This window comes from Equus asinus, chromosome 11, assembly GCF_041296235.1.
Source record: "Equus asinus isolate D_3611 breed Donkey chromosome 11, EquAss-T2T_v2, whole genome shotgun sequence".
In the NCBI taxonomy this organism is placed as follows: domain Eukaryota; kingdom Metazoa; phylum Chordata; class Mammalia; order Perissodactyla; family Equidae; genus Equus; species Equus asinus.
The window spans coordinates 2,999,659-3,023,304 of NC_091800.1; the positions used below are offsets into that span (position 1 = coordinate 2,999,659).

A 23,646-nucleotide genomic window follows, 5' to 3' on the forward strand; every position below is an offset into this window, starting at 1 on the left:
CTATATAGAAAAAAACCACATCATAACTTTGGCTAACTTTGACTTAATTCCACGTATTTGTCTTTCAAAAGAAGACAATACATACTGTTGTAATATATCTATTAACAAAATTGTACTATATAATATAAACTAGAAAATTGTTAAAATCCTTTCCAAATACTGCATTACACATTTCTCTCCCAGCTTCTCATCAGCTCTGAAGTCAAGGAGAGAAACGATGGCAAGAGGAAACTGTTTCTTGCAGGTCCCCAGACTGGGTGGCATTCCCATTCTTACTACCTTGCATATATTACCTGCTTTTACTACAAAACATATAGCCCAAGATACTTACAAGAATATGGTCAATATACTAAATGAATGAAAGACAAAAATCAAAATGCAGGAACTGAGTAATATCTACTCTAAGAAAAATATTACTCCATTTTCTTAAAACATTGCAAATCACTGGTGTAAAGACAATCAAGAAAAGCAAACATTGCCTATTTTACAGATAATTTTTTAAAACCTAAAATCAAACCAATTGAACAGAAGCAAGTGAAAAACATGATGGGGAGGCAGGGAATCAGTAGCCTTGAAGAATCCCTTAGAGTATTAAAATAATTACCCACTCAAATAGGAACTATTAAAACAAAAGACCAAGTCAGACAAACGTTTCATCAAACTATGTATTACATGCTGTTTTTCATCCCAATATTTGTACAAAATAGTTTTTCAAACATGTTTTGGTACAATACGCAATTATCAAAGCCTCAGAGGTTTAAGTGTTCCCTTCATAATACGTAAGTTTTACTGAGTTATTTCTTCTGGAAATCATAAATACTTCAAGTCATTTTAAAGTTCAGTTACTAGAAGAATCACCAAAATCAGACCTTTAGTGTCTGCAGAAGTGCACATAGACAATCAGATCAACAATGAATGAAGTTGCGGCATTTTAATAGGAGACACTTTGGAATATTTCCTGATGAGTTGCTCTTGGCAGCCAACCTGTCCCACTTCTGCTGCTTCTAATCTTCTCTTCGATGTACACCATAGTAAGAAAAAAGGGGAAAACAAGTATGTAAACTTTTAGAACCGGGAGTCTTCATTTTATACCCTATTAGAAAAAACATTACTTCCTGGAGACACAGGAGCAGGATTTGAACACCTCAGGTAGGCCTTTTAACAAGCCTTCCAGTTCCTCTGGTCTCCCTAATATTTGGGGTTCCAGCAACACCAAACATCATTGTATTTGCTAAAGTCAATATACAAAACATACACTGTGATTTTAAGTTAAAAAATTTTAAGAACCCCTTATTGTTCCAATTGTTAAAAACTCGTCTTGTTCCATACCACCAACCTCATCCACTCTCCAGCCTCAGAGAAACTGGTCTGGACTCCCATCAATTCATCCCAAACTACTTCCTTCACATTTTCTATCTCTCTCGCCCTCCCTCCCTCTTTCTCTTACTACTTTCTTTTTAGACATATTTTCTATTTAGAGATACCTAAGGGTACATATTCTCCAAAATTCTATTAAAAACTGGGCTATTCACTCACATTCTCTGCTGGCTCTTCTTACTCTGACCCTCCAACACAACGATGGTGCTGTCTAGAAATTTGTGATTTCTTCCCGTGATTTCTCCTGGCACCCATTAGACTTCAAGCTCAAAGAAGTCAGGAACCAATTCTATTCTCTTCACTGTTGTAAGCACAAGCTGAACCACAATTTTCAGTAACTATTTATTGAATGAATAAGCAATCAGGGATTCTCATCCATACACTTTAATTGGTACTGAAAACTCTACTCTTAAATCTATGCCATTACTTCATTTTTTTCCTCAGAGTAATTAAAAAAAATTGAGCAAAACATTGTGCTACAATAATGGAAACACTGATAAAAGATGAATGAAATGTAGATACAATAAGCAAATAAACAAGTAAATATTATATACTGACAAAGTGACAGGAATGATAAGAGTTGATGTCGAACTCTATTGGGGAAAGGCTCTTTCGTAAGAGACCAACAAAAATACCTGGAGAGACAGAGAAACCACCTTACTATGTTTAGTACACAAGGGGTGTAAGGTAGATGAGGTTGGAAGGATAGACTGAGACCAGATCAAATAAAGCCCTGCGGCCTACAATACAATTGGGTTTTAATTCAGATGGAAAGCTACTGCATTTGAAAACGGAGAGGGACCATGATCTAATTCATGTTTTAGAAGGATGCACCAGATACTAGTGGAGAATAAACTGCAAGAGCAAAAGTCAAAGCAGGACAAGTGGGGAAATTATTGCAGTCCCCTTCAGTAATGACAGTGCCTTGAGAGAGAGAATTCTTTACCAGGTAGAGGGACTTGCCCCAGTCTTTAAAATCGCAAAGGACCATAGGTACTTAAAAGCAAAACAGTAAAAAAACCAACGGATCATACCTTCCTCTCCATCAAGGAGCTACATCCCCCCCAAATAGTGAACACACTTACCTTCCGTGTCTCAGTTACTGGTATCACCATCACCTCATCATTCAAATTAGAAACTCCTAGATCACTTTGCATCTCTTTCTCTCCCACCAAGACACTAGTCTGTTAAAGTCACTCAACTTCTGAATTACTCCTGTATAGAATCTGAACAATCCTGACACTAAAGATCCTTTCAAGTATCATGTGCAGGGTCGGGAGTGGATCAATGATCTATGTGGTCCCTCTGGCTATTTCTGATCCAGTCACTCTTGTACTTAAAACTGTCCTGACTCATAGTCCCTCAAAGGTGATCAAAACTCCCTAACTTAGATCAAACACATTTTTATCTAAACTTTACTTCTTCCCTTCTTAGCTCCCTCCCCTAGACAGCTCCTCATTAACTGCTCAGGATCTCTGCTCATTGGCATCCTTTTGTCCACATCATCTTATCATCACAACCCTCCCTACCCTCTCCCTGCAAAAAACCTACAACTGGCAAGTACTTACTCACCTTTAAGATCTGTCCAAAACTGATCTTAGTGAAGTCCTCCCCGTCTGCCCAGTTTAAGTAGATATCTGCTTCTGGGTTTTCAAAGCATTTCCTATTCCCTTCATTACTACCAATTAGTCTGACAGTTTGCTTACCCTCATCAAACTCCAAATTCCAAGAGGGCAGGAAGCATATTTTGTTCATGTTTATATTCTTATTAGTAAACACCATGTCCTTCCTACAGTCGGTGTCATTCATTCACTAAACAAAAATTTAATAAGGACTTGCTAGGAAACATGAATAAATCGCTAAATGATAAATAAGATCCCTATCTTCTCAGAGCTAACATCCTGGATGGAATGAAGTAAACAAACAAATGAACAGGAAAACTTCGCAAAAAGATTTTGAGAGAAATCTTGTATGACAATAAAACTTTTTCAAGACTTACAGTATTTGCTTAAATATTTTATGGAAAGAGCATCAAGTAGATAATAAACACACAAGAAAAGTAACAGAGGTGAAAGGAGTTAAAGGTAAGCTTAATGTACACAATTTATTTCCTGAGAACTGGATGCTCAAACTCCTTTCTTGAACTCCTGCACAAACACCAAGTAATTATAATTACTACAGGCAATCATTCTCACTGACACCTAATGATGAATATACACTTCAACTGTGAAGTTCAATCTCAAATTATTCATTTAAAAAGACAAAAACAAACAAATTTCATAATTACAGACCACAGAATGAGACTTTGGGATGACAATCATGTAGAGAAAAGATAAAAATTTGACAAAGTTACTATTCCAGATCAGCAGTGTATGGAAGAAAAATAACACAAACATAAGAAACTTTAAAATTTCTTAGAAGCTATGTTAAAGGGGAAAAAAGAAACAGATGAAAGTAGCTTAGTAGTATATTTTATTTAACCCAATATATATAACATGTAATCATAAAAGAAATTATTGAGATATATTACATTCTTTTCTTCATATCAAGTCTAATTCAAGTGATAAATTTTCTTCAATACTTGTATGTAGATTTGATTAAATTTAAGATGCAGAAGTAGATTCACATATCCAAGTTGTTCCTAATATGATTAACACCATATTGATAACTGAATTTAAGTTAATTACAATAAAGTTAAAACTTCAGTTACAGTCTCACTAGTCCCATTCTAAAGACTCAACAGCCACAAGTGGCCACCACAAGGGACAGCACAGCTCCAGCAGTAGACTTACTGCACCCACTTACTTCATCACAACTTTGTTATATCAGCAGACTAAATCACAGGATGTCGTCATCACCTGAGACAGGCATTTTCTAGTCCCTTTGGCTACAAGGGCAGCTGTCATTTTCCCTACCCGCATGAGTTACTTCAACTCTAGTGGTCCCTCTCTTTGCTCTTGAAGGTCCAGAACACAAGCACCATGAGAGCTGAGATTACTCTACTTTGTGCAGTTGTACCTGCAGCGTCCAGACTGCAAGAAAGTACTGTCAAAACAGCAACTGCAGAAAACCAGTATTGAGTGTTTTCAGTGTTGCTAAATTGTTTAACTATATATTATACTTATGACTTGTAAAAAAAAAAAATTACAAGAAACTGGTTGTGGCAAGTATTGTTCTTCCACATTGTTGAAGTTGCTGAAAAATAATTCAAATTATGAGATCTGCATTTTCAATCAACCTAGGGACTATCTCATCCATTCACAGGTCTAAAAGATCATGTGAAACATATTCTTCACAAAACACAAGCACATTATATTGCAAGGCAGAAATTAAGAATCTGAATTAAAAAAAAAAAAAAGAAATTGCGTAAAGATTTTTTATGTTTTTGCCTTTTTATCCCCAAAGGCCCTCCAGTACATAGTCGCATATTTTCAGTTGTGGGCCCTTCTAGTTGTGGCATGTAGGATGCCACCTCAGCATGACTCGATGAGTGGTGCCATGTCCATGGCCACGATGAGAACCGACCAAACCCTGGGCCACCGAAGCAGAGCGTGCAAACTTAACCACTCAGCCACAGGGCCGGCCCCCGCATTTTCTATACTGTATTTCCCAACCCCAAAATTTGCAGCCTATCATCTTCCAAAAACTTCTAATCTTCCTCTTACTAACCTTTTAAAAACTTTAATGGCTCAAGATAAAGGTGAATGTAGCATAATATAGAGCTAAGAACCAAAAATCAAGATCTTAATTTTCCTAATTAATCGTCAAGCATAAACCTAAATAGCAGCAACGAATTAAGCATAAACTTTCATGGCTGCCTAGTATGATAAAAGTGGGGCTGTTAAATATGGGGCAGGAGTATAGGAAATGCATAATCTGAATCAGAAAACTTAAGTAATGTACAGTTTGGGAAGTACAGCAGAAACTCAAAAGACAGTTTCCTCTTTCAAAATCTATCAGATTTTTCTGCATTTATGTGCCTAAAAATAAAAAGTTAAGCACTCATTGTTGCAGAGAAATACCTCAATAAACTATCGAAACATTGCAACAGACGTTAAAATGATAATTTGATTGAATAAAACCAGTAATAAGTAATTGAACAGAAAAAACAAATCTACCAAGATATCTAGGGCTGAGGTGGGAGGGGGTGTGAGCAGGGCAGGACAGGAGGACCAGGGTGCCCTGCTCAGGTTCCACACCTTGCAGTTCGTGAGTGCCCCAGGGCCAAGTGGTTAAGTTTTGCACACTCCGCTTCGGTGGCCCCGGGGTTTTGCTGGTCCAGATCCTGGATGCAGACATGGCACCGCTCGTCAGGCCACATTGAGGCAGCATCCCACATGCCACATCTAGAAGGACCTGCAACTAAAATATACAACTATGTACTGGGTGGATTTGGGGAGAAAAAGCAGGGGGAGAAAACAAAAGACAGCAACACTTGTTAGTTCAGGTGCCAATCATTAAAAAAGAAAAAAAGAAATCTATACATACATATTTTCTTTTAGAAGACAGATGAAACAAAGTTTCACTCTCACCAGCTTGCTTGAGAATTCCATTTGGAAAATACGTTAACAAGCTACCTTGGGGTAGAAGCCAGGTCTCCTAAGTCCTAGACTACCAAAGAGCAAGAAAATTGAGTCCTTAATAAAATATTTTTAAAAAAATGAGGGCGGGGTGGGTTGGTCCAAGGTTCAAAGATAAAATGGTAGATGAGAGGACTTCCTTGATCACAGGTTACGCGTCCTCCCGTAGCCAAACCTATTTCTAGTTTACAAAAATCACAAAATGCTTGGTCAAAGCGGATTTCCTGGGAAAGCTGAGAGGACACTATGCCAGGGTAGTCTTCGGGAAGCAGAACAGAGAGACTCCCAGGTGACATCTGAATTACAATTAGAAATAAGTCTCTATGCTTGTTTCCTCTACGCAGATATTCTTAGCAGATACCACAAAGTTCTAGAAACTATCTCCTGAGATATTTAGAAGGCTGCAAACCAAGTGATTATTTCTTTACACTAATATAGTCACAACAGTTTGGAAACTATTATCCATACAGAAATTACATGCTCTCATTATGGACCAACTTAATTATTTTAATACACTGTGTCATTTTGAATAGACTTTGAATTATATATATGTATGGGCTGGACTGGTGGCTCAGCAGTTAAGTGCACACGTTCCACTTTGACAGCCCGCGGTTTGCCGGCTCGGATCCCGGGTGCAGACATGGCACCGCTTGGCAAGCCATGCTGTGATAGGTGTCCCACATATAAAGTAGAGGAAGATGGGCACGGATGTTAGCTCAGGGCCAGTTTTCCTCAGAAAAAGGAGGAAGATTGGCAGCAGTTACCTCATGGCTAATCTTACTCAAAAAAAAAAAAAAAAGAAATGAATTATATACATGTAGTATAAATCTTTGTAAAGTCTCACAAGACAGGCTATAACTTTTTACCATAAAATTACTTAACAATTCCTATTTATTGAACTCCTTGGTGGGCATTACTTTCTAAAGTGACTAACGAAAATTGAAGCTGCAAAAGCAAAGGAAACTACAGTGAATAAAGAGACTCATATTCTTAGAAAATACATTTATCAAATCTTTAACTTCAATCTAGAAAAGCAAAACACTAGCTCATACAAAAGAAAGGTCAGGCCGTCATTTTAATCCAACAAAATGGTATCTCTATTCATATTTACCAGGATGCTAAGAAAAGACCAGGACAGTTTTCTAGCACCCTCACCTGTCAGGCATAAGCATGTTCAAATATACTGACACACAAACAGATTATTACATCGTTTCATTTCTCATACTGGTATGGACAGTTGAAAATGGGTTAAGTGAAAAATTTTCAAATTGTACTTTTCCATATTTCCTCTTCACTTGTATTAACCAGTCTTGCAAACACAACAATAAAATCCTAGTCCACAAAAGCATAATAAATCCAGATTATGTGTAAGAATTAGCAGCCAATAGCCATGACATTGCCTAGTCAAAAATAACGGACTTTTTGCAGTGCTTGTTAACTGGCAGTAACTAGAAAAGTTCGAGAGTGTTTTGGACGGTCTCGGTGATTGGTCAGGGATCCCAAACAGATAACATACCAGGACAGTAATCTATGCCACTATCAAAAAGTATCAACCAACCAAAAATGTTATTGTGTCTCTTTTGAGTAATACTTCAGAACAGAGGTTCTCAAAGTGGGGTCCGCAAACCCAACATCAGTATCAACTGGGAACTTGTAAGAAATGCACGGTTTACCCCACCTGAGACCTGCTGAATCTTCAACTGTGGTGTAGGGCCCAGAAATCTGTATTTTAATGAGCCCTCCAGGTGATTCTAATGCTCACTGTGGTGTGAGAACCACCGATTTAGAGGGATGTTCACGGCTGCTGTCCTTTAATTTAGAGCAGGCATTTTGTTTTTCCACTGTTGTATCTCAGCCCTGAGAAAAGGTCCAGTACACAAAAGGACCCCTCGATACCTAGTGGTACAATAAATAAATGAATATAGTGAACTTCTGAATGATATGATTCTCGCACAAATTCTGTATGACTGAGTAAAGTATCATTTTGTAGACAATTATTCCAATTACTATATTCAGTTTGCTAAAGTGCTAGCTTCATAGTTATCCTAATGTTTAAAATATTCTAACCAAGTCCACGAACATGTAAATATTCTAACCAACTCAAAGAATTAACATTATAGACTAAGTGACCACTGAACAAGTTACCACTAGCCTCAGAAATTATTACAAGAGAATCACTATGTGTGAGATTACTTTTCCTCATTACATAAAAACACCAGGCAACATTTGTAAATCTAAGCAATGTCTCACATTTGACAGGAATTTACATTATCTAGTAATCTGAAAATACCCTGAAGAAAAATTAACTACAATTATTCTGGCAAAATGTACAATAAAATGTTTTCTCTATTTTCATGCAGGAGATAATATGAATAACTGGCAGAAAATAAATTATTTAAATACAAAAATAAAATGTAAGTAACTCATAGGCCAAAGATAGCAAAGTTAATAGTGATAGGATGGTATTTACACAGTTCTTCAAAAACTCAAAAACATAGGCAAAAATTCACTCACATTCACAAGAGTCTGGTTGGTTGACATTTTGCATAAAAGAAAACACCACTAGGAATAACATGCCTTAGAGACCCAGTCACAGACATAATATGAAACACAACGGGTTACTGTGGCCACTGATTGAAGTTTGAAGTTTTTGATACTACCTCATACATATTTTCTACCTTAACTTGAGATGTACAATAAATAAAAACTTGAAATTGACTTTGTAATGACAATTTCGGAGCTTGAAACAAATTTTAGACATAAACATCAATTCCAAAGTCTTCAACACCATGAACAATGCAATTATACAGAATATTTCAGAAATATAAGGTCCACTTACATTACTACTGATGTAGTGCAGGCAGGACCCTTGTGTTTAATAACTAACTAAAAATCCTTTCTTAATAACTGTAACTTCTTTAAAAATAAGGAAACTTGAAAAGAAAAATCATGTATTCAAACTAAAGAAGTACACTTGTTAATCCTACCTAATCCCACTAATTCGATTTTAAGACAGAAGTGCCTTATATGAAATCTGGGTGATTATATTCTACGAAACAGAATACTATCGTTTAAAATTCATTTCTTTAATTCAGAAAGACAAACAGTAATTCTAGCTTAAGATGTTTAAATAAACAAAGATCGTTCAAGCCATAAAACAATATAATGGGAAAAGAATTTCTTAAAATGTATACTATGAACTCTGGCTAGATTACTCTAATAAATGCAGTGTCCTCCATTTGGAAAGTACAAGCTTCTCTTACTGAAATGGAAAATTAAGTAACATAAAACAAGTACATAATGCTAATTCCATCAGGTAAATAAAAATATAACCAAATATTAAGTTTCAACCAAAAGGAACCCTTAGAGACACTTATAATCTAAACAGTTTTATAGAAAAAGACAGGAAGTCAAACATTCCCAAGATAACACAGCACTGTGATTGACCCTTTAAATATTCAGTCTTATAAGATTCAAACTTCAATCACTAAGTTATTCAATAATCGAGGAAAAAGAAAATTTTAAAACATTTTTCCTACACTTAGAAGATAGTGCTTCTGACATGAAAAAATAAAAGGTAACACAATATATAATGCATAAATCCAGATTTTAAAGATCACATACCAAAAAAATTTATCATCAAATACTATAAAAATAGTGAAATTCTTCACTCTTTCCCCAGAATGACGTTCTATAAATTACTTGACCACATTCAACAGGGAATCTGTATGCATACTTCCATTTTACACAACTGGAAAAAACAGTATGTAAAGTTGGGTACACTAAAATTGTTTCCTATTTTTAAAAAATTTAGTAATGAAGGGTGCTAGGAAGGAAATACTGCTGTGGTAAAGCATGAAATTATTGTCAATTTATTTAATCATGATTTGTTTATGATGGAATAAACCCTTACTGGGCTATACAACTTAAGAGATAGACTTGCTACTGACTTGGAAGTAGTTTGCCCCCCTTCCACCAAAAATAAGTCCCTGTCTACAAATATCTATCTAACTATGAAGTAAACACAGAAAAACATTTACAACTGTTGAATCTAGCAGTTAGGTATGTGGGTGTTCACAGTCTTATTCTTGAAAAATAAGAAGTGTGACTTTTTAAATCATTGCTATCCTCTCAAATTTCAGAAATGTATTTTAACATATTATTAGGTATTGTGACAAACTCTTAACACATACAAAACATTTAAATACAACACTACTCCCCAGGAAATTTCCTCTATTTTTGCAAAATAATGTGTCCCTTTTACTTCTGACTAGTCCCATTTGATACTAAATTTCAAACCTTTTAAAGGTTTCAATATACATTTGATCATATTCTTTCACAACAATCAATCACACATTTATGTTTCTTTTTCTCATTCAGAATCTAGGTTGAAATTATCAACCTGACTATAAATCATTCACACTGAAATTGAGCAATTATTATACATTTTACAATATAAACATAAAGTTACTGAAATATTTAGCAAGTATGTTTCTGAATAAAATGTAAAGGTATAATTTCAATTAGTATTTGAGAAACAAGACCCAACGTTTCAGATATTATCTTGTTGATAATTTCTATTCAACAGCAATTCCAGCTGTAACAGATATTTTTTCCTAATATTACTGATGTAGGGTTAAAAACAAATATTTAATTTCTTCTATTGAATGCTCAGCACTGATTTTAAACAGAATCATCCAAAAACTCAAGGAACTGAAATATGAGGGAACCAAAAGTTCTTTAAAACCTAGATCTGTCAAGAAGAAAATCAATGCATTTATTTTCAAAATAATCAATCATGGGGAAATTCTGACAAAATACACTGCTAAAATAAAACACTTAGGAAAATGGGTGTTCCTTTATTTTGTGCATATTAATTACACATTAATATCATATAAAACCTAAATCCTGCAGACTTTATAAACTCTGTGTTTCAAATCATGACACACAAAGAAACACATTATTGTGATAATACTAAAATTGTTTCATATTACCTTCTTATGGAAAGAATTATGGTAGCATATATAACAAATTGACATTTATTTAGAAAAGCTAATACTATTCTTTATTTTTGTATCTACCACTTTTAAGCAATTAACATTCAAGTATCTTCCTTGGTATCCTAATTCACATGAAAAATTTCTGAACGAACCAGCCACAAAATTGTTTAACTATACAAAAACACTAAAAACTGAGTAACTAGGAGTTCACAGATGCTCCACTTGACTGTCACTCAGAAGCTGACTGTTCCCAGGGTAAACTTGGTAAGTACTGGAACAAGGATTTTCTTGATGCAGGGGAAAAGCTGTGTAGAACTCTGTTCCTGGAGCCAGAGCTGAGCCGGACACTAGAACATTCAGGAAATTAGGACATCATCTCTTTGTGCACTGGCTTTCAATTGTTCTTGAAATCAACCTTACAAAATTTCACAGCCTTGGCCAAAGATAGCTTGGTATTAACATCAAAGGATAAAGTTTCTCCCAACCTGAATTCAGCTTTGAAGCAAAATACAATGCTAAAAATTACCTAAGGATTATATGAACAAAAATACAGACGATAGGAAAGGCATATTTAGATGCAGTAGACATCACTTAAAAACTAAAGCCAACGTTAAAACTCTCCACACCGCTACTACTGTAACAAATTAAAACAAATACCACTCTACTCCCTGCCAACTCAGACTCATGGAAAACGTGACGAGGAAGTCTGTATTATTTTACAATCTCCAAATTGTGTTTTCAAAGATTTATCAACCCCAAATACCAGTGAATACTGAAAATTTTAGAAAATAATTCCATCTATATGGTTGTGTCTAAAAAATAGAACATGAAATAGTACATAAGAAAAATTTAATTGGTACGTAAGAATGCATCTCAATTATGCTTTACAGCCAGCTGCTTTCATGCAAGATTTTAAATAACCAAATTTCTTTCTTTCCAAAGTATGCATTCCAGCAAAAACAGAAACTATGCAAAAATGAGAGGTAATATTCACATACTGTTGATTTAAAAAGAACACACTATTCTTCAGAACAATGCTAAAAGCATGATCTAGTAACACCATGACATGTTACATGAGAAATAACTATGCTATATGATCAATGGCTATTGCATTAGATTTATGATTTAAGTTTCAAATATAATTCCTTAAATGTAATTTTAAATTAAACATGCCTAGCATACAAAATTTTAAATACACTGAGGACTTTGTTTTGGAACAAAAATTAAAATGTGACAAAAGCAGTTTCTCCCTAGCATTAAAAATCAAACTTCAAAATACCTAATTGATAATAGAGGGATCTAACCTGATTCCAATGACCTTAGCCATTCCCAAAGTAATTCTGTTTTTCCAAAATCAACCCTTGAACTGCATTCCTTGGAGACAAACACATCTGGCCTGTCAGGCACGTTTTACTGGAGAGAATTACCAAACTATATGGAAATATTTATGACACTGCAGAGTCAAGCCATCTTTAACACTTCTAGAAACCAGCATTCTCAAGAAATGCCTAAATTCTTCTAAATCGCACAGCAAATCCTCACTTAACATCCAACCTAACGGTACTGTTTGATTTTAAAGAAAATTTAAAGGTTAAGATCTAGATATTAACACCAAATAAATAATGGCAGATAAGATGAAAAATAGATATTATTTATAAGCAAAAGAGATTTGCCTTCAAACAGTTTGCTTTCAAGATTCAAAAGATTTATTTGGAGAAATCAGCACAGGACAAAGATATCCTTAATATTCCTTGCCAGAATATTTGAATATTCAGAATCTATATGAAATGCAGACAGTAACTCTGATTTCACAGAACATCAAAGGTTTATACAGATGTGAACTCCCATTCCCACTCCTCCCCGATATTGCTCTATCTACCCCTTATTGACATGAGCTTTCACTAAGCTTCTATCTTCAGTGCTACTTGCACAAACTAAAAAGCAGAAAATCATTTTCATTTTCAAGTGGCTGAGATTAGTTAAAGCAACCAAAGTATTACTGTTACAGCAATCTTAGTAAAACTATAAGAGAATACCACTAATAACGTTTTTAAATTATCCAAAATGATTTCTTTATTGAAATTAACCACACAGATTTCACAGTACTATGGCATACTTACTTTAGCTAAAGTCACAAACACATTTAAACATTCACAACCATGAGCATTACCATTCTAATCTACAAAGATTATGAATAAAGAAAAATACAAAAACCTCAAGTTTTACAAAAGAAAAACTTTAAAGTCTACATACATTAACAATAAAACCATTTCTTCCTGGTAACAGGTGAAAGTATAAAGGCATATCACTGAATTTTTTTTCTCTAAATAGCCAGGAATGAAAGAATGTTTAATATCTACGACGCTTATTAGGGCCTTCAAAGTTGCTCCCTTGGCTTCCTCTACCAAAACCACCGGGACCACCACTAACAGGACCTACACCACTCATTGGTGCTTGAGGGGTTTCAGAACCTGTTCTACTACCCATAGGTGATCCCATCTGAGACGGCGGTCCTTGAGGAAATCTATCATTGTGCTATAATACCACATAATAAATATGAAGTCCATTTGGAACACGCCAAATATAAGTGACAAGAAAAATTGGCAAAATCCCAAGTGGTGGTGTCATGAAGTTCAGCAGAAAGTCCAGCAGAATCAGGATCACACATAGAAGGAAGAAAGGAGCAATTTAATTAGTTACTACGTTAAAAAAAAAAGAAAAAAGAAAAGAAAAAAGAAGCATCTGAAGAGTTACATATTGCTAATGCTATACCCCAATTTCATGAAAAAAAGAACTGATTTTATGAAGGAAATGCCATACTTAACCTAATCAGTATTATAACACTGTTCTGGTCTCTTTTATTAAAAAGCTTATATCACACATAACTGTTCTGCGTAATAAATACTTTTAAAACATCAGAGAGATAAACTGGGAGCAGATCACATCATCTGAAAAAGTAAACATTCTAAAAATTAAAACAGCAATGCTTTTAACAGATAGAGTACTAAGTACAAATACAAAGAGTTATAATTTCAATATGAAAATTTATGAAGTGCTCTTCTGAAAAGTATTATTGAAAAAATAGTTTTAAAAACTGACTATTAACATGCACTATTAAATATCTGAATCACATATTCTGAGAAACTTCACAATAATAAACACTAATATCTCAAAGACTGACTAGAACCCCCTATTAGCAGTAGTAAAATGTAAGTGTGAGAAAGACCAAGGGTGATATTTAAATACAGTTTACAAGTTTAGGGAGTGGAGTGGGAAAATGGGCCGGTTAATGTTATGTCTAAGTTACTAGTGAAGATTATATTCTACACAAAAACCTAACCAAAGCAGTACAAGCTTTCACTAGCTTTCAGATATTTTACTATAAGATAAAGCCTCCACTGAAGGAAACAAGTACACTAATTATGCACCATCTGATCATAGTAGATACTATTGCACTGCCTGTTTTTCTCCCTGTACAAAGGCTCATTGAAAAAGAAAAAAAAATTGTTAGCAAATCCAATTTTTCAAAATTTTTAAAGATTGCATTTTAAGTAAATAAATTTAAAACTGATAAAGCATTGCATCCATCCATTGTAAGATGCAGTCTCTTCGAACATCTCTGAGATCAGGATGGATTTACAGCTGTGGTGTGTCTGGTTTAATTGGCAGTGCTTCTTTCTTAGCAGCAATGGCGCCTCGAGATTTGTTGTGGTAGTTCCAAAACTAAACTGCCTTTTCAAAATATACAATCAACCAATTTTCCTTTTCTAAATGTTATTTAAAACAATCAATAACAAAAACCAAGTGAGAAAATGTTTTGCCAATATAAAGCCTCATTTAAATAGTGACGGGCTTTAAGAGAAATGAAAAAAGGGATCAGTTTTGCTACTGCTATTTAAATATAATAATTACAAATGAAAAACGTTTTTATAGTATTTAACCCCCACAAAGATATCTTCACACTCTCAAATCAAAACATAAAATTGTCTACTTTAAATTTAGGAGCAAATGTAATCAGTAATTGTATAATAAGAATGCAACCGTATAAATTTAAAAGGTATTTTAAAACTTTAATGAAAATTATTTTACAGTTAAACTCTGAAATTAGTCATAAGTGATCTTTTCACTAAAAATGTTCACGAAAAATTGTGTTTTCACACATATTAGAGTTTTGTCCCCCAGAAACTCCACAAAAGGCAAGGAGTCTACACAGGAAAAGAAAACAATCACAAAATACTTGACTGTTACACTGAATGCTGGTAGGAGATGGATACAAATTAAAAGCACTATAAAAATAACTATAATTAACAGATATATTTGCTATATACTTAAGTACAAAAGCATGCCATAGATAGTAAACCTAACTCTTGGGATACTTAAAAAGTGCCTCTCATAAACCAACATCAACTTCACAGAATTCTCTCTTCTTCATTGGATGTTGATCTTTACTGGCAAAACAAATGATGCCAAATTATGTTAAGTGTGAAGTTACCTTTGGGGTGGAAGTATATATTATTGAATATAATCAAAATAATGTTTATGATACATTACCACTGCTCCATTATCTGGCATCATTGGAGTTCCCATATTTGCAGCTCCTTCTGGTCCCATGGCAGGACCAGGACCCATTGGTGGGCCAGGTATAGTTCCTCTGTTGTTCATATTCATACCCATCATTGGAGGAGGACCTTGGTTACCAGCAGGTGCTGGGCTAAACGCATCTATGCAAAACAATCTTTACTTAGAGCTGTCCTAACTTAGTTTAGTAAACATTAAAAATTTAACAATACTTATGCAATCTACATAGCAACACTACTACTATTTTCAAAATCATTTTCCTTCCTTGATAATGGGACACTCAATCATCTACTCTATAGCAGAGCATTACCTATGCTATACAATTTTCATCCCCAAAACAAATGTACATAAAACAAATGAGATAGCTATCAATTATTCTAGGACATTTGAGACTGTAAAAACTTGAAACTTTTTAAAAAAATCAGTATTATTTGCTGTAATCTGCTTCTGAACCAAATATTCCCTTACAATGGTGACCATGCTCTACTAGTTTAAATGGAACTTAGGAAACCACTTTATTTTCTTAAAGTCATGACTAAAAATATTAGCATGTAAATTGCATTAAGTTGTGAGAGGAGAAACCATTTCCTCCAATATATATATAAAGTTCACTGTAACTAACCTCTTGAGTTTTATATGGTTACTAAACACCTCCCAAAATTACAGGATGTACTGTTTTTTAACTTCATGTAGAAATATGTAATCCAAATCAAAAAACTGACATGACTTATCATGACTAAACTTATTTTTATAAGCAACTGCTACCAAATGCAGATCAAATATTAATACAGCTATTTGAATTTTTTCAACATGCTGTTATTCTGGAAAAAGAAACAATTAGATATACCTCAAATTTTTTCATCAGAAAGATATCCACCTGTCTCATGTTAATTGCAATGGTGTTTGAGTTGTAACACTACATTTACAATGGCCTCAAATACAACATTTTTAGATATCTTCTTTGAATTTTTTCATTTTTAAAGTACTCACACATTATTAAAAATTCATAAGAAAGACTGAATCCACCTTAAAGAGTTTTATTCTAGTATTTCATTATGTAGGTCAATTTTACGACAGTCAGAACTCAATTTCTCAAAAACACGTTGTTAACAGGAGTTGAAGTTTTCATTCAACCTCACATTATCTAATGCAGCTGGAACTCTATATGGCTGAGTCCAGGGAGCGGCTGCGAGGAAGAAGTCTTACTCCCTATTAGTCCCTGGCAACAATGCTCGTTCTGAACCCAATTCCCAAGAATCTAGCAACTTAATAGGGAAGGAATTATTTCCTCAATCCCAAAATGTTCTTGCTCACAAATCTACACTCTAACTATCCAACAACATTCCTACTCCCTTTGCAAAGCTATAAATAAAAATTTTTATGAGACTTCCACATCTCCTACACTGGACATGAGGAATGTTGGAGACAGTATCTAACAGGAATCTTACCTCAACTTTCCCCCTAAAAAACACATCAAGGATCTCTTTGTAACAGAACATAACTGCTACACCTAACTTGTGAGATTCAATCCGAACCATAAAATTATGGGTATAAAAAATCAAAAATAATATTTCTAACTATCAGTAGTTAAAGTAGAATCTTATTTGTAGTATTTGTATCTTCCACCACACAGCTACACATAAACTAAATTTAAAGATCTAAGAAATGTAAGAATTATCTGGACCCTTGAAAAGCAGTTTCATAATCTATGTTTCACTTGGTATACGCACTGGTAATACAGCAGAAAATCTACTGCCACATGCCATGAATGAAACTTGATAGGATATTATAATTTACTCACTTAATAGCAATATTTAACTGCATGATAATGATTCATAACTCCAGTAAACCATGAGGATAAAGTCTCACATGTAATAAAATATAAAGAGTAGAAAATTAAATGGATTGCATTAAGAGGAGTTCAGTAAGTGCTCAAATATAAATATGGTTCTCTGGTGAAAAAATTCTGTAAAAGTTTTTAATTCTCTCAAATTCCTAACTAAATAAGGAATCTAAAGGCATACTCTCATATTTATTCTGATAAAGTTGCTAATCAAGCAGTCAGAATGGTTTCAGGTTCTCTGCAACACCATAAACGTTTCAAGTTTGGCTCTGATGTTGACACTCTAATAACTACAATCCATAATACTCTCGCATCTATAATCTTTAAAACCCCCTGGACTATACTGTATACCACCCCACAATTTACTCTGAAAAAGACATAAATACTGAACTACTTGTACATTATTATATCCTCAACTGTGCTTCATAATTTACAACTTCTTGCATACTCTTTGTTCAGTGATTATTTCATGTGTTCATTGTACTAACTTCATAATTAAGTTCTTTCTGGGTAAGGACAATATTTCATGCTTCCTTTGCAAAGCACAGATGCTGGTAACTATTTATTGGTAAATAAGAAAAGTGATCAAGTAAACAGCATTAAACAATTTTAGTTTATCTCATTGGCAGTGGCAAAGAAACTGGCATGAGAGGAAGGGAGGAAAAAGACTGATTATGGAAAATGCTCATTCCCCATATTAGATGTTTCAAGATATTTTATTCCATACACCACATACTGTAAGTAAAATTTAGACTTTTGCAGTGGGTGTACGTGTTATGCATATTGGAATGTTAAGTAATCTTTACAACAGTATGCACATTTGAGTTATGTAAAGATTTTGACCTCACGACAGCTTCTGTCTGACAATGTGAAATGAATATATAAAATTTAATTATTTATCTAATTCTTAAATGTATGACATTTCAAATTTAATGAGACCTATGAAAACAACTGCACTTATTTTTCCCTGAGTGTATTTACTTGATACTGTTTCCCTGACAAGCTGGTTATACAGCCAATCAACAGTGAAGATGCTAATTAATATAAGCACTTGCTTAAAAATTTTACATCAACTCTAAAGATATGTATTAGCCTAAATGTGCAAGACACATCTCATTTCCTTGACAAGTCACAGATGTCTCTAAACAGTGTACTTCTGTGCACAATACTGTAGGTTAGGGCAAAGTACATAAGACATTCAGTAAAATGAATAAAAATAACTTTCAAGCTACACAAAAGGTTATCCTAAAATAGAAATTTATAAAATACTCTCAGAAAGTTTAAAAACACTACAACCCAGAAACTATCAAATTTGTAAGGTAAGAAAGCCAATCTGAAGGCATAAAATTTGATTTTAAAAAATGCAACAGCATAGCTCTGCATTACACCATGCAATGACTGAACAAGTCTCCAGATGTATTAAAACCTGGTTACAGGTTTCTTTCATGAAATCTATTAATGTATAATACATCTTTTAGCCTTCAAATTAACAAAATGAAAATGTTCTTCCTGAGCATTTATTTCTAACATACTTTTTCAATTTAATAAATGAAGAGATTTCATAATTACAAGTGTTGGTTCCAAACTTTAGTTTGTTACTGATATGCAGATACCACAAACAGCATGTACAGTTCCCAAAGAATTGCAAGTAAGTTACAGAAGCCTTTTGCTTTAAATCCCTACCTCCCATGTTTATTGCTCCACGGGGACCCATATCACCCATTCTCATTTCCTGTTCTCTCTGTAAGTAAACATAGTTGTCACAGTCAACCTATCGATCTTATGACTTCACATTTCCCATCTAAAATCAAAAATAAAAGAATAAATTGGGACATCACTTTCCATTAAAAATATTTAAATTTGCCAACATTATTTACTTAATAAAGAACACTGAAAATAAACTTCAGTCTCTCAAGGCTTTATATTGTAAGTGCTTAGAGCACCCAGTTTATACTGCTAGATTATCAATGAGTCAGATCACATAAAATCTACCACAGAATAATTTTAATGTTTTTATTCCAACAGATCAAAGACACATGTCCAGATTCCAAGAAAGGAAAAACCAGTAATAATCACCACCAGGGCCAATTATTTTTTCCTCTCGGGTCACTAAAGGTTTAAAACAGAAATGACTGTTAACTACTTTTATATTCAAATGTATAAAAATACAACACAAACAGCTTTGGATCACTAATCTAAAAATAAAGTTATACACAATTTTCATTTTTTAAATACTATAATCCATCTTTGCATTTCCACTTAAGTACTCACGCATTATTTCGCCGAGGACCTACAGATACGCCGTAAGTCTCCACTACACACAAAATTACTGAAAACTTGACATAACATTTTTCCTTTATTTGAACAAGCGTTTTACCTAGAAACCTAAAAGTGTTATTACACAGTTGGCAAGATCTGAGACATAATGCTCTTGAGGTTAACTGACACACAAAAGGTCATACAAATGTACAAAATGTTTTAAATTTCAGTATAGAAACTTCTTCCTAAAAACTCTTCATTTATTAATAACTATATAAAATTAACTTCAATGAAATCTCTAGGTGAAATTACTTAACATATTATATGATTGAAATTTACACTACTATATGATCTTTTCCAGTATCAGACAAGTGAATTAAATGTAGCAATCATAAAAAACAGAGACAAAAGTAGCAACGTCCAAACCTAAAGACAGCATAATTTTTCTACCTTTAAAAGCAACTTTATGAAAATGTGTTGCAAATTTGTTTGTAATGAATAATGCAAAACACTGGTGAAAAGCACCTATAAAGCTAGAAAAAGAGGAAATAAAAGCCTATGATGCATAAATGCCACTAAGCAGTACATCCACTGCCCATCTAATCTAACGGATATCCCTCAAAAGGTGATCTTTAATGAAGCTATGGTACAAGAAAAACAACACTTACGTGGCAGCATGAAGAGATATTTTGTCACATTATTTAGAAAATTTAAATGCCAAATCTTTATCAAAACTGTTTTATAACTTTCCTAAAAATAAGTATTTCTCTTCTCATAAAACCTTTGACTATTTTAATGGATACTACTGACTGGCAAAAAAAAGCTAGACTATTTTATAAAACTGACTAAAAAGCCACAAAATTTTCCAATTATATGGAAAATACTATTTTATAATCACATTTAGCATTATCACCAATAAATCAAACCAAGGTGTCATTTCCTCATCACTAGAGCCTACTGATAAAGTGTAGACTGCTTCAGCACACCCCAAATCTTCCAGGAATTATTTATATACAGCAGGTACTTACTGAAAAGCTGCGTGCATTCCAGCACCACACAATAAGACATATGGATTTTATGATCATGACATTTTGTGAAGACAGGGTTTAACTTATACTTTTACTTTGGGATTTCCCTTAACTATGAAAGATCAGGAACACAATATCTAACCACCAACAGAGGGTGAGTACTATAGTCTCACTGTTCAAGACTTGAATTTTCAAATCCCCCTTGCAAGCACTAACACACTAACTGGATGCCTATAATTCACTGGTGGGAATAAGAAGGAGATGCAACATTTTTATAGTCTCTTTATAATTTCAGCTTTATCTATCACTTTCTGAAACAACAACGTTTAGCTTATTTATTCACAAAGTTAAGTACTTTCCTGAAAATTATTTGTAAATTATGCTATTATCTCATTTTCTTCATGAACAAAATTCTGTGGAAAACATATTAACGTACTGAAGAGATCTATGGTTTTAAGTCAATTACTCGACAGTGGCCATAATATTCCCATTCTGATGCTCTATTATAAACTGGCTCCAGTTCTAAACTATCTTCTCTCAATGAGATCATCAGCATGTCTTACAAGAATCCATGGTAATGTGGCCTATCACTACGTTAAAATACCAACTATTGTACACAGTCATGTGCCACACAACTCCATTTCAGTCAAGAGCAGACTGCATATATGACTGTGCTCCCGTAAGATTAGTACCATGGAGCCTAGGTGTGTAGTAGGCTACACTACCTAGGTTTGTGTACATATACTGTACGATGATCGCATAATGATCAAATTGCCTAACAACACATTTCTCAGAATGTAACACCACTGTTATGCAACGCATGACTGTATAACAGCATTTTTCACTAAATATACATACCCTCAATTTATTTGCTAATACTGACATTTCCTCAAAGAAAATTACTGAGTACTATTTCACACAGCTTCACTCATAAGATTAACAAAAAGAGACAGTATAATTAAATCATTTTTAACTGTTTAGGAGTAGAGGTTTCCAGCTTCCTAGTCAAGTCTTAAGGTTACTGTTACTTTCTATAAACCCACTGCTATATATTTCTAGCAAAATGCAAGAGGTAGAGATTATGTTTAAGAGTAGGGATATCAATGGAAATTAAGGCAGTACTTCTCGTTATAACTTGATATCATCAAATATTAATGAGAATCACTTTAAGTTCACTATAACTGTGTACCTACCCAAAAAGCAATACACAAGGCCCTCAGTTCTCCTATGAATTACTTCTATGCTTTAAAATAGAACTGGTACACAATATGTGTGATATTTTTACAATACAATTTTTAATGATGCTTTATTACTTTACCAAAATTTAAGAGTTGTGGTTTAACATGAAACAACATATACGTAAACAAAATCTCAAAAGACTGTGGTACAATAAAATTATAAATTTATGATGAAAACTCAATTTTAATTAATTCAATTAATCTTCACAGCAACCCTATGAAGAGGATCTACTGTTATCCCATTTCAGAGATCATAAAACCAAGGCACACAGCTGTTAAATAACTTACTCAAGGTCATACATACAGCAAGCGGTTGAGCTGACCTAAAAAATTCTGTCAAAATAGTTTATAAAATTTTCACCTTCACAAGTCACTTCATTTTTCAAGAATTCCAACAGAGATTAACAAAAGGCAACATTTTAAATTTATCCTTAGAATGTCTACAAGAAGGTATGCCTTTTCGTTAAAAGAATTATGCATATCTACTCCTGAAAACTTGTCACTGAAGTGTGCTTAAATTCACAGCTGACCAAAAGAAGCAAGCAAACTATGACTGACTTCCAGAACCACATCTCAAAGCAGGATTCCACTAAAACAGCAGTTCTCAAAGTGTGGCTCAGGGTGTAAAGAGTCCCCAAGACGCTTTCAGGAAGTGCACAAATTCAAAACTATTTCATGTCTTATTAAAACTAGAACATACTTGTAATACTACGATCTAATTGAGCTTTTCACTCTATTGACATTCGCATGGATGGTGCAAAAGCAATGGTGAGCAAAAAACCCTGGTGTTTCAGCAAAAATGAAGATGCTTGCATCAATTTTTACTAGTAATCACTGTATTCTTTACATGTATACACTGCAGTTAAAGAATTTCAATTATGAATACCTGGATGAAGCAGTAAAATTATTAATTTTATTAAATCACTATCCTTGGGTACATGTTTTTATAATGTTCTATACAACAAAATAGGTCATATACATAAAACACTTCTGCTACATTGTGAAGCAGGGTGGTTATTTCAAGAAAAACCATTCCCGTAACTGGTTTGCAAGCTAAATGAGACACTTTATACTTGGAACACGGTTTTTTACTCGAGACAGCATTTGACAGACATACTATGGTTACTGACTTTTGTATCTAGCAGACATTTTCTAGGAAGATCAGTGGTTGATATTAAGAAATATGTTTTTAATTTTGTATAATAAAAAACACTAAAATTTGAAGATGTGCATAACTCAATAGATCATTATTCTTCTAATGTTTGGTACATGACATTACAAAATCATGCATGGGGAAAAGATCCATTCAAGGAAGACGAATGGACTGTAATGCATAAGAGCACTTTCAAGAAACTACTGCTTGTCAAGTTTTACTCCAGTGTAAAATACTATTCACAATTATCTGAAAAGGTTAATATATACTTGTTTCCATTTACTAATTACCCTTGTGAACCCAGATCTTCTTCATGTACTTGAATCAAAAGAGCATTTTGCCATAGATGGAACGCAGAAGCAAATATGGGAAGGCAGTCATTTTCTAGAGCCAAACATTAAACAAATTTACAGAACAGTAAAACAATATCACTCTTCCCACTAAAGTCCAACATTAAACACATTTGCAAAAAAAAATGTAAAATAAGGTCACTCTTTCCACTACAACCCATTTTCTTTCAAATTTCTCTTTTAGTTTCTAATAGGGTAAACACTGATATAACCTAAATAAAAGCTCTTTGGGGTTTTCAA

At 33.8% G+C, this 23,646-nt stretch overlaps 1 protein-coding gene across 20 annotated transcripts in view; it reads right to left on the bottom strand.

The window, feature by feature from the left end:
* Positions 1-23,646, bottom strand: part of PSPC1 (paraspeckle component 1) — a 103,654-nt gene that overhangs the window by 25,040 nt on the left and 54,968 nt on the right. For 4 of the 20 annotated variants that reach the window (XR_011506798.1, XR_011506799.1, XR_011506797.1 and 1 more), the window contains exons 7-8: positions 19,062-19,119; positions 15,509-15,678 (exon numbers count right to left, since the gene is read on the bottom strand). The exons of 10 other annotated variants lie outside the window; for them this stretch is intronic. Coding sequence is in view for 1 of the 10 variants with exons in the window: in XM_070520323.1 (XP_070376424.1) it covers positions 13,307-13,492; positions 15,509-15,678; positions 19,062-19,119 (414 nt within the window). In the remaining 9 variants the exon portion in view is untranslated. Of the gene's footprint in view, positions 1-869; positions 1,015-13,004; positions 13,493-15,508; positions 15,679-19,061; positions 19,120-23,646 lie in introns of those variants that run through there. 6 more of the 20 variants (XR_011506800.1, XR_011506801.1, XM_070520323.1 and 3 more) reach the window with 5 other exon arrangements.